The following is a 13,312-nucleotide window of genomic DNA, read 5'->3' on the forward strand; positions in this document are numbered from 1 at the left end:
ATGCCACAAAGAAATTATTTAGCATTATTTACAAGCAGAACTTTTTCCTGAAATAAACTATTTAAGTATAGCGAATTTTAAGTAATAATTAAATTCTTTGAGTCTTAGAATAAAAACAATTTTGCACTGTCTTGAACCCAAATAAATAAATAAGTTGCTACGTTAATTTGGTCGATAGCTCATTCAAGATAACATTCTTTAGTATTTTCAATGAAACCTATAAGTTTTATCATAATCAAATTTCCATGTAAGGGTTATCTTTTGCAAATTTCGATAACACATGAACTGAATAAGCAAATTTTCTCAAAGCTGATAGCAGGGTTACAATATTGCAAATGCTATGGGCACGTATCGATTAACACCCGATAATGTCATTTAACAAAAATAATTGTGGTAATCAGACCCAATAGACTCAATTTGATTATCTGGGACAAATTATGTTAAACCCAAAGCATTAAAAGGCTAATTACTTTGAAAATCGTCCAGATAGATGGTAAGGTAAAGACAACAGAAAGAATTGAAGGATAACCATACAATAACTATAACAACACAGCAACATAGAATGGCAAGTTATAATATTAGTCAAACAATTAGTAGAACATACATTTGTTGAAGCATGCCAACAATCTTGGCACAGTAGTTTCATGAGTGCAATTTTTGTTTTTTATCAACCCTGGCATTAAAAATTTTTATGACAAAAACAAAATTTAAAACCATTTTTTCAAGCGCAAATAATTGTATTTAAAGACTTTTGTGTCAACTTAGTGTGTTAGTTGAACGTGTATTATCAGTTTTTCTGCGAATCAAATTTCATACTAAATGCTAATTGACCAGGACGCCAGTTGAGTTGAGAAAAGCAACGCATGATTGTTGTCTAAGCAATCATAAAAGTGCTAAGTGGAAAAGTTATGCATTCAGTTGTGTGTGGCTTGGACAAAACTTGTGCGACTAAGAAGCAAGTTACAGAAAATTCTGGGCTTAAGGTCCAGTAGATCACAACAAACAGCTTTACACCCTTTTATAGATCACATAGAAAACAGGTCACCTATACACACTGTGCATGTATTCCAATACAAACCACTGTTTAACTGATGGTTAAGTCTAAGTTCATTAATCAAGTCTGAGAACAAAACAGAACTCGAGCTAGCACTGAGAAAATAAAGAAATCCTTACCTCCTGACGTTTCGGTGGCCACAATGGACTCTACGCTTTTCTTGTGCTTGTAACGATAATCCTTGCTTTCGGAGGTATTGGACGGTGCCTGGTTAACTGCCACATCCCCATGGTTCGATCGTGGTCGAGGTGTTTCTGAGTAGCGGCGTGTGTAACCATCACCGAAGCCGGAAACGTCCCTCGGAAGACTTGTTGACTTTGCTGTCAGTTCATCATGCTATGAACATTTATTTTTAAAAATGCAATAAAAACAGCTTTACCAAAATTCAACTGCTTTTTTTTACCTTAATATGTTTTAGGGAAAAAATAAAAAAGCTTTTTGCAGAAAACACAGTTTTTCACGAAAACTAAAAAATCATGAGTCGCATTTCCATCAAGATAATAACAGTGTTAACAAATTAATTTTCACAGCAATCATTTATGAACTCAAACCTTTCTGCTCAGTGAGTCTTTCGAGGGAAAAGTTGGGGAATTTTCTTGCGAAAGAGATTTGGGTGAGCCCGATTTCGGCGACTCGATTTCGCAAGTTGGAAAAATTGCACTTATGGTTGGCTTTGGCCGTTTTTTGCTTTTCTGCATAAAAATCATAGTTTTCACAACGTGTTAATATCGTTCTGTGTAATAAAGTAATTGAGGAACAAAGTGTGTTAGTAGGATGACACGGCACACAGTCAAACCTGAGATAAAATTATGTGGATTGCGTTGTACAACCAATCAAATATGCAACTACATGTTTTAAACTGAAAAACATTAGTGGACAGCATAACACACCAAGTTGAACAAAAAATTTTCAATCAGCGAGTTATCACAACCTGCGCTCGATTAAAGGAAGTTATCCTTCTTAAAACCGCTTCCCTTTGCGGTCGGGTAAGGGTTGAGAGGACAGTCATCGATGACAGGCTGTCGGAGGACACTCGTGACGACACCATGCCAACTGGTCCACTGCTGGTCTGTGGAACAACCAGGTCGGAGAGCCCGGCCATTCGTAACCAATCGCCTTCACTGTCTTCATCTTGGTCATCTGGGAATGGTAAAATAGAATTGATTAATAAAACTGGTCAACAGCAAATTTTAAACGGATATGTGATAGCTTGATTCTTAACATGTTTTTGGCGCTGATTCTGAAAATTCTCTCATTCTTTTTTATAGCATATTAGGTTTTTGAAATATTCGCAGTTTATTGTTTTCAATCTATTGCTAAGGAGCCACCAACGCCAGCTAGCTAAATATTTAAATGCACTAAAGTTACCTCACAACAGGCTTCTTCTACTTACAAACTAAAAAAATGTTTGTATTAAAAATGTAATAAACTATGCCAAAGAAAGAAACATTTTTTGGTATATGAAACAAATTTTAATACTCCTAGCAAAATATACCCTAAGTTTCATTCAACAATAATAATATCTACAAATATATATACTCTTAATCAGTTTACATAAATTTAACAAGGTAGCTGTGTGGATATTACCAATTTTAAATGCTATATATATGTAATTTTGTGTAACAAAAATATAATTTTAATCAATGTCACTTTGAACAACTAGAAAAAGCTTTTCGGGGTGTTGGGATTTTAAACGGAGATTCTGGCTCATTTGAGGTATATATATTTTTTGAATTAAACCCACAGACACTTGTCAGTCTGATGTGTACAAATTTTATTTCAAAATAAACCCTAATTAATGTATACAAATTTACAAACTTCACTTCACGACCAGCATAAAGCTACTGTTCAACACAGCGGTTCCCCAACTTTTCTAAAAATTTTGCCTGGCGGACCCTTTGGAATACTTTTATATTTTGCGAATCTATAAAATTTCAAGGGTCAGTTGACCCATGACTTTTGTAGTACACTAGTGAAGTCTTTCTAATGTAACAACTTTTTAACTAATATGAACGATTCGCTGAATAGCAGGTAGTACAGCATAAAATATGCTTTTTAATGTCACAGAAGACATTATAAAACATGCTATATTATTAAATAATAAAGCATAAATAAAGACTAAGAATGATCAGACGACCGATGTTTAAAAACATTCGCTAATGCCCGATGTTTAAAAAATTAAAGACTAATTTTCATTGCGGCCCCTCTGAAACTGTTGTACAGACCCTAGTTCGTCAGCGGACCCCAGTTTGGTTCCGCTAGTCTAACATATTAAAATACATATTTTATTTTAATAATATACCTCCAGAATCAGTCCTAGATACAGGAAGCTTTTCTTGGTCGTTTGAAGTAATGATGATGCTCTGACGAATATCCTGACACTCCCTTAGGTAGTCCTCATACTGGAATGGCATTGTGGCAGTAATTGCCTCATCGGTTGGGGTAGGATAGAGGCCACCTAAAATTGTTAGAAACAAAGACTAATATCAAAACAAGTATTACAAATCAAGAGCTTTTCGTCACATTTTATGTTTTTTTTCTTCTAAACATGAGCAAGGTTAGTACTAATAATGACTAGGGCAATTATATTTTGACTTGTCAAAAAAAGTCAAAATTTTGTCAAAATTTACACATTAGGTCAAAAATTGTCCAAAATTTTTTCAATTAAATAAAAATGCGCATAAATCGTTGACAAAATTAAAAAAATATATATAGTCAGCTTTTTAAAATTTGTCGTTCAGTTGTTTTAAAATTTATCGTTCAATTTTATCAAAAAAATTTAGTTTTGATTTATGTTTAAAGCCATTTTAACCATATTATATCTTTATTAGAGCAATATAGGGTATAAAAATGTGTGATTAACGGAGCTTAGGTTATTTAAAATGCATTTCTAACATGTCAAAATTTTGTCAAAATAAATTATTTTTAGGTCCAAATTTGTCCAAATTTTAATTTTTTAGGTCAAAATTTCCTATTTTTTAAGTCAAAAATAATCGCCCTAATAATGACAAATCAAAATAAACAAAAATTTAGGCACTTTTTCACATTAAATAAGCAAACAAACATTTTAATGTTCCGATTTTACAAAATTCCAATGCCAACTGTTTTTTCTGTATGTGAAAAATGAGCTTAACTATTTTTAAACCATTTTCGTGTAAACAAACATGAGTTCAACTTTCTAAAATGTCTCAAGAATAACAGATGGTCACTACTACATACTATCATTTACATTTTTACTGGACTAAAATTAAAAACAAATGTAGTCTAGCAATCAAAACTTTTTTTAAGAATGTCAATAAAGGTAAGGCATACAAATACATCGATAAATATCATGTCTATACAGTTATTAAAAAGTCATTTTTTGTTACATTTTAAAACTTATAATAATTTATTTCTTATAATTTTTAAAATTCTTGAATGTCTATGTTCTTTTCTCGTATGAATTTGCCTCAAGTATTATACAATTTGTACATTTTTAGCACTAAACAAAATTGCAAGAGAAACAGCTTTTTTTACAAGAGAAACGTGGGTCTTAACAGTTGCACAAACTTCACTTCATTTTCTCACCTGCCAAAAGTTATCCACAAAAAATTGACTGGAGTAAAAAAACAAAAAATCATTGGGACAAAAACAAAGTGTCCAAAAAATTTTTATTTTCGGTAAAGTGTTAACTTACTCTTTTGTAAACCCGATTGCTCTCCATTGGTGCCACTGTCATTGCTATCCAAGCTGTCCATTGAATCACAAGATTTCTGCCTATAAATGCGAAATAATTATTTTTTGGCACGCAAAAACTTGATAAACCTTAGTACAAAAGTGGAGAAAAGTTGCGACTTACACATCGAATGTAGAACACCAGCTGCTTTGGCTAAATAGTAGGGTTAAGGACACTGATTTTGTTATGAAAGTCACTCATTTTGGACTCACAATGTTTTTCATCACAGAATGTTTGGTTTTACAAGTGTGCCCACCCAATGGCAAAATTTATAGAGTTTATATTCTTTGCCTTCCATTTAACATAATTTCAAAATATTATGAACAGTCAAAAACATGGCTACATATTAAGGAACAGTCAAAAACATGGCTACATATGGGGTAGTTCAATTTGATTAATTATTACACAGTTTTAACATATTTGTACAAAAAAATTGTTTGTAACCAAAAGAAGAAAAACACTGCATTACCTTGAATATATGCCACTATCCAAGCTGTCTGCCGATTTGCTGGCCGATTTGGACAGGGGTACAGTGGCTGAGGGAGTGTGTCTTTCCGACAATTTCTGGAGGCTGTGTAGCTGCTCGGCACCTGCGCTGTTCAGTCGGTTTATTCTTAGTATCACTGGTTTTTCTTTGCTCGAGAAATCATCCGGATTCGGGCCGCTTTTACTCATACTTAAAGCACGCCCGCCAATATCCAAAAGAGTGATTTGGCGCCACTGATATAATATCCATGTGAGTGTCTTCACAGCATTAAAACAGAGCCTAGCGCCTGGATTTCTACAAACAAAATACACCTCCTGTGACAAACCACACCTACCAATTAAAGGTATTCGTGTTCTGCAAAGTAAAAACAAACTGTGAATTAAAAGTAAAAAAAATAAAAAAAAAAACAGGTAGATGTTAAAGCTATATTTTCCACTTCAACTCTTCAAATGAAATAGTATATATGTATATATATATATACAACTATTCTTATGTTTTAGCTAAATAATCTAAAGTTAATACCTAAAATATAAACCGCTACTACTGTGCATAATCATAAAAATCAATAAAAAGCTTCCCCGATAATTAAATCTGAAGGTGAACAATAAGTGGCCAAAACGTTTGGAAAGAAATCTAATTACCAGATGAGCTGTTTTTTTAATTAATTACAACCTAACATATTCACATTAAGCACAAATACATATATATTATACACACACAACATACATGCAAAAAACAAAACAGCAGTTAAACTAAAACTCATTAAACCTAAATTTAAAATATCTAACATAGAGAAAAAACTGAAATCATCAACCTTCTAAATTTTTAAAGTATCAAACTTTTTGCTAGAAAAACATTTAGACTGCTGACAAAACAAGCTATAGCTAGAAACTGTCTTTTAGGATTATAACATCCATCAATCAAATCTTTGGACAGGTCAATAAACTGAACCTGAAAAGAGAAAATAAATTCCTTGCAAGAGTCTGTAAATCAGTAACATGGAAGATTGCTGCTTGATAGCTTATCAGTTAACAAGGAGTATTTGTTCTATGTTATGCTGCTTGTACGACATAATTCCTCCTGAGTGACTGGGTGTGTATACCATATTGCAAAGACCACAAAGAATCCAAACAATATTTTCTAAGAGACATTTATCAATCATAATGTAAAATGAGCACAAAGTATACAAAATGTTAATTCTGGACCAACTACATAACTCTTATGGTCAAAAAAAGATGCCCACAATCCAAAGAAATTATTGATATATTTCAGCAGTTCTGTCACAGATATCTTAGACTGACATAAAACTAACACAAGTAAACCATGCTTTGCAGTACAAATATTTCCCAACAAGCAATAAGCTGAAAAGGGCGCACATTTTAACCGGAAAGTCGAGCTGCATATTAGCACAGAGCCACAAAACCTCAGAATGGCGAGAACCGTGTCAAATTAGACGAGTGGCGCACCCAAAATAAAGCTCAATGAACTGTTGGTGAACAATTACAACACGCTTCCTCTGACCCACGCCCAGCAAAAGCAGTGTCGTCGCATGCTGTGTGCAAGTGCTGAGTCGTGTGTGCCGAATGTGGTGTTACGTTGTTGCTCTGTGCTTGGGACGACGCTGATATCCGGTAATATACAGGAAATAGGTTGAGTTACGTGCAACGCGGCTGCTGTTGCTACTGTGTGCCCGTGCTACATAATCTGGCTACCATGACTGATGGTGCATGTTGCCACAGTGACAAGCAAAAACAATTTTCTTTAATCGTCAGTCTTTCTGAGGTGGATATGATATAATAATTTATCAAGGGTAGATGGCCTTGCTGGGTTTTAAGGACATATTTCTTAAAACGTTTTAGACATTGAGGCTAAAATCATAGGCCAAGCCACGGCAAAACTATATAATGTTTTATGACAGACAAAATATCGTTTAAAACACCTCTAGCTTAGTAATATATATTCCTTTGCTAAATACTTTAATACCAATGTGTGTTGGATTGGAAATGTATCACAACAGCAAATTGCTGAACGACAGGAAACAATACAAACAAAGGACAGGCCAGGAACCATGCAATGTCCGTTTTAGTCTGGGCAAATCTACTTTATGTGTTTTCAAACTTCTCTAAATTAAAATATTTGCAAAAGATTTCTGTTAAGAAATGACTTTTTAGGGGTATTTCATTAACTGATTGCTTGGTGATAAAAAAACAATAACAAATTGGTTTTAATTGGACATATTTTTATTTTGTCTACTACAACTTAGTTGTGTTTCAGAAATATATAAATGCCCTTGTCTGAATAGCAGATTGGACAACATAACATAACAGGTCATCACTCTTTATATTTCTCATTAGATTATTTATAGATATTTGAGTACTATTACATAAAGACCCTGCTTTGGATTCATACCAGTCTAAAACACTGTAAGCGAATTAAAAACAGCAATTATAACAAGCTGAACAAGTTCTACCCAAGCTGAAAATATACCTTCATCAAAACAGTAACTCGGCCAAATTATGATGACATTATATTCATTATATTATTAAGTGTGCTTTACTTAAATTACACACAACTAAATGTATGTTTTTAAAAAGAAAATTCCTTAAATTAAATATAGGAGAGCCCAAAAATTGAATTTATACAATCGACAATATTTATTTTCTAGTAAAGTTTACTACTGGTACTAGCCTTTGTAAAAATAGATTAAGTCTTGTATTACTACTACTTACTATGTAGCGATTTCTCATGACAGTAAACACACAATATATACTGTACACTATAAAACAAAGATATGGACGAAAACTGATTGGAAGGATCTACAATGTGTGTTACTTTTTTTGTTTAAAATGTGCACGGCACTCAACATTCAACAGAAACTATATACAAGTGTAACCTTGGTCCACCAAACTTTAAGAGACTGAAAAGTGTCTCAAAATATCCAACCTTTTCACAAAATTTTGCCTACTTCTATAACTACAGCAAAGAGTTGGCAGTTTTCTTAAAATTTTAGTGGTCACCTGTAAGCTAAACATTAGAAATAAATCTGACTAAACAAATGGCGAGTTACTTATATGTGTGTCTTGTGCAACAAAATTGGGTTCAGTTTTATTAAAGGTAAAATATCCTTTCGACACAAAACCATATAGCTACAACAATATAACTCTCTCTCTATAATTATAACCAATTTTATCTTGTTTTACCAATGTTATATTCTGCACATGTTTAATTGGTTTTAAATATATAAAATGACCACATGACTCTTGTTGCTCAACTACTGAATTTAAAATTAAATAGGGAGTACGTAAGACAAAATATGTAAGCCTTGCCTATCCTTTTTTAACAAACAGACAGAAATAAACAACTTGATATATATATATATATATATATATATAAATAAGGTGCTGTCAATTAATGGACCAAAGTTAATTTTTTACCTAAAATCTTCTAAAACTTTTTACCAATAGAATTAATATTTGTAAGCATACCATTATTTTTGAAAGCATACACACAATCATCAATGAGGATTCCTGGTAAATGCAAGGTTGATAAATCAAGCATGTATTGTAGTTTAATTGCTAGAAAAGGGTTAGTTTTTTTTATTGCTTCTAAATCTAAGGTTGTTGAACGTTTTAAAAGCAAAAGCCTAAATAAATTTCTAGTACCGAAATCGGCATGAAATGATTCAGAGATGATGTTATATAGCAATTAGAGTTAAGAAACGTTCTGTTTTCAGTCAAACTTATATACAAGGGTAAGACCAAATTTAAGAAGCTAGGGCAAAGCAGTATGGCAGAAAGCTGACGACTTGGCGACTATGTCGGCCGAAGAATCAGACAGAAAACCAAAGAAAATTTTAATTTTAATTTTTTTTTTGAAAGATCGATTTTCCAAACAAACGTGAACTACACATATTCAATCAATATTTTTAAAAAATGCTGAATATGTAGGAATAATTCTGCGCCCCGGTCCCCCAGGCTGTAGTTCAGCATATTTCTTTGTGACACAAAAAATTTTGCGCCTTCGGTGCATCTTTTTGATCATTCACTTACTTCTTAATAATCTTGTTTATCGCCTAAACATGGCAAGGTTCATACATTCCTTTGACAGACACATCATTTAAGTTTTGGGGCACGACCAAAAAACCGAAGAATTTACGCCAAAAATGCTTGTTACCAGAAGGCTGGCAAGATTCTGCCAGTCTGGGGCAAAGTATTTTTTTATTATTTTTTTTTATATTTGAAAAATTCGTTCAATTTTAAATTATACACCAAGTTTCAAGACTTTCATGGTTGATCTTATTAGATAATCTAGTCAACAAAAAAGGCATAAATAAACTCAAATTTTAAGAAGGTGAATAAACAAAACATTCATAAGGTCCTAGAGGTATTAAAGCATTACGTATTCAGCAACAACAAACTCAAAGCCTCAAAACACTCCTTTTAAGGTTTACAAATATATTATATTTTATTAATTGTTGTATAATTCTTAAATTACCTTCTTATTTAGAGACACTGGCTTTAATATAAAATTAGAAGTTGGCTTATCTATAACATTTCAATTTCTAATAAATCAATAACATCATAGGTATGAATCAATGAATTCAATTAAAATCAAATAATGCTAGAACTTTTTTAAATACACATATAACTACATGCAGTTTTGCACTTAAAAAATCAGATTTCATCCGACTGCAACACCAATTTGACATAGCTTGTTGAAAACCTACGAAACAAAGCTTAAATGACTAATTTATGCTGTTTTTGTCGAAAACAGTGATGAAACCAGTCATCTACTGCAAACTAAAAGAATAAATATAATAGTACTTGACCCAAACCAAAACGTAACCTGCAACGTAACCCAATAATCATTATTTAAATACTGTGCTGCTGGTGAATATGGCCAAACTCAGGTTGACATAATTTTTTTTTGCCCGAGGGTTTCTAGCAATGCTAAAATTATTTGGCTAAGGCTGATAGCGCGTGGGTTAGCATTTGGGGTTAGAGTGGGTTAAGTAATAATATTAGTATTAGTATTATATTTATTCGCCCACATTTATTTCTTCCCTACAATTACAATTTTGATAACGTTTTGGTACTGTACCTTTTGTCAGTGACGGTCACTGTACAAAAGTAGGATTATACCACAGCGTTGAAACAAGTATTAAAGTCAAGCACAATATTTGGCGCTCTTATGTACGTGAAAATTAACAAAAAAAACTTTCTTTAAATGCCGCTTACCACAACGCTTATTGTTTGGGTTAGGGTGCGGGTTAGCGTTTGGTTGAGGGTGGGTCAAGTTATTATTAATAATGAACATAATATTACTTGACCCACCCTCACCCAAACGCTAACCCGCAAAACGCTAAACTTTTCACGTACATAAGTGAAAGAGCGCCCAATTTTACAGGGAGTCTAGCTTTATCGTTTATCTCGTCTTTTCATTCCACTATTTTTACCGTATAAAATCTAGCTAACGTATTTCCGTTTAAATCATTTACCATGGTCCCTAAAAAGCACCTGCACGAAAATTTCAACTCTGTATCGTCACAACTTTCGGAGATATTGCCCAAAACCTATTCCAGCGCGCCAAGTTCGTGCAGGTCTAAAAAGCCTTGGTCTGGTGGTTTCTGCTCGCTGAATAAATAACAATATATCTTCGCTCACATTCCATAGCTGGTTACCACAAACAAAACCATTTTAAGAAAAAATTATTTTATTTTTAAGTTCGCGATTACCATAATTAAAATTTTTGGTTTGGTTTTAATATTTTTTCAAAAGGGTAAATCCTTTAACATACTCGTTTTATTTTAATTAAAGACAATCATGAGAATACAAAATTTTATTTCCGTGATAATACTATTTAACAAATCTTTAAATACGCAAATTTAATTAAAAATTTAAGTCGGTTTGTCGTCAGATTTGCAAACCTTAAAGAAGGCCTACTTTGTAGAGATGTTGGAATATAAAATTTGTGTTCGCTGCCCGCATCGCACGTTAATAAGTTGTTCGCAAGCTGGACTGCAACGCAAATTATTTTCGAAATCTTAAGCTGCGCTGCCCGCAAAATGTTATCACTATTTCCAACACTTAAAAAAAAACTACAAACACCTAGAAAGATGGTTCAAAGTACGGACAGCAGCTTACGTTTTAAGGATGAGACAATTATGTGTAAACTACTTTTATTTCCATTCAATTAACGAAAAAGAAAACTTTGATATGCCCCGCGCGGTATGCGGCACGGCGCGGCAAAATTGCTACTTGCTTTTTTGCTACTTGTGTGTAGGCCTACTATGTAAATTTGCCGTCATTACACCAGGATTTGAAGACTGTAAATAAATTGCAGGCGTGATAATCAAAACAACTATAACAACTGGAAGTGCGGTAATTTAAATATTTATAGGCTACCAGTGGTTCCCATCCTTTTCTTTCTGGAAAGCACGATAATGATAACGATGTCATAAAAAACAAATAACCGATCTCCATTTTTCAAAAAGTCAACTTTAGGTATTTTCGGAATTTTCAAGCAAATTCGTACCATAATTTTATTAAATTTAAATATTTATAAATATTTAATAAAATAAAACGGAAAAAGGGCATCTAAAAGAAAAAGCTTTCTTAATTATGTGTTTAAAATTTCGAACCTTTTTGCGCGTTTAAAAAACGGCATCCCGGTCCACCGATCTATATAAGGACCCCGATCTATATAAGCAAAACAAAGAGGCTGTCTTATTCTGTTTTTGTTTATTTTACGACCTAAAAATTCGTCAAGCAGGAAACATAAATTTTTGCAAGTAAAACTGCAGAAAATGTATTAAATTTAGAGGAAAGCATGCTTGCCCGATTGTTTAGCCAAAATAAATAGACGGAAGATATTCGTGTAGAGCAGTGGTTATCAAACATTTTCCTCGCCACGACTTTGCAAAAGTTTGTTGAGGCAGAGCGTTACAGTCGTAGGCTATAGTTGTGCATGACGACAACATTGACTTTCTCTTTTTGTCGATATGCGACGAACTGTCCAGCACCTATTTGTCGCAGGAAGAAGTGTTAGACCAGTGGTTTCAACCGGGGTATCGCGGCGCCCTGGTGTGCCATTTCTAATGCTCAAGGGTGCCGATAGTTATTTAGATTTTTAAGAATCTGATTTTTGCTCAGTTGGTAGCCTACGCTTCTTGCTACAACTATATGTGTACGATTAGAGATCATAAAATAAAATAACAGTTTCCTACATATTTTAAGTTGATTGTGTTGTTCCAGTTCCATTTATAGTGACAATTTAGTAAAATACTCAACGAGAATTCCAGTCGGGGTGCTGAAAATCTATTAAATATGTTTGAGGGTGTTGTAAGCCATAAAAGGTCACTATGTTATATCATATTCAATTGCGTCAACGAATAATAATACGATTATTTGAAAGCATTTTATTACTTCGGTTGAGTTTGGATACAAAACTAAATCATGGTGCGAGGCAAAATCGTGCGCAGAATATTACAAGAGAGAAATTTCTATATGTTATATATTAACTTTTATCGTATTCTGTAAAAGGGTGAAATGTTTCACCTGTGAATCTCCACTGATGCTATATCTTGCAATTTCCACTAGAGTTCTTTCAATGTGCGCATACAACCATACTATTTCTTTATTAAGGCATGGACGGTAGTTGGATATTTCACTGTTTACAGTCCCACCAAAAGGCAATGGTAGGCCCAGTAGTTACTGTCTTGTTATTTAGGTTCATTTACAGTTGAAATAAAAGTATGCAATATTACAGATTATAACTGTCTAATAAAGCTATAATAATTGTATATCGCATTCTATAGATATATCCTGGGAATAGGCTACATGCGATAAATTTAGCTTTGATTTGACAAAATTTCCAAAAAGGATTAGGTGAAATGAAGCAAGTTTGCAAAGGGCCAGTAACTTGCGTTATGCCTTTTTCTCGAAGAAAAACCGACGCTAGGCGATTACCTGACTTCTAATTTTAAATATTACCAAACATCGAAACACCTACAATAGACATAGTCTGCTCTTTTTGCTTCGGCGTGGACGATGTGGTT

At 33.2% G+C, this 13,312-nt stretch overlaps 1 protein-coding gene across 1 annotated transcript in view; it reads right to left on the reverse strand.

Moving 5' to 3' along the window:
• LOC146135521 (uncharacterized) overlaps window positions 1–5,589 on the reverse strand; it is a 32,376-nt gene extending 26,787 nt beyond the window's left edge. The window contains exons 1-6 of the mRNA XM_083395904.1: window positions 5,239–5,589; window positions 4,731–4,810; window positions 3,357–3,512; window positions 1,986–2,194; window positions 1,606–1,746; window positions 1,174–1,390 (exon numbers count right to left, since the gene is read on the reverse strand). Coding sequence (XP_083252030.1) covers window positions 1,174–1,390; window positions 1,606–1,746; window positions 1,986–2,194; window positions 3,357–3,512; window positions 4,731–4,810; window positions 5,239–5,444 — 1,009 coding nt within the window. The 5' untranslated portion in view covers window positions 5,445–5,589. The remainder of the gene's footprint in view (window positions 1–1,173; window positions 1,391–1,605; window positions 1,747–1,985; window positions 2,195–3,356; window positions 3,513–4,730; window positions 4,811–5,238) is intronic.
• Window positions 5,590–13,312: the final 7,723 nt, after the last annotated feature.

Source organism: Ascidiella aspersa, chromosome 8 (assembly GCF_963924565.1).
Source record: "Ascidiella aspersa chromosome 8, kaAscAspe10.2, whole genome shotgun sequence".
In the NCBI taxonomy this organism is placed as follows: domain Eukaryota; kingdom Metazoa; phylum Chordata; class Ascidiacea; order Phlebobranchia; family Ascidiidae; genus Ascidiella; species Ascidiella aspersa.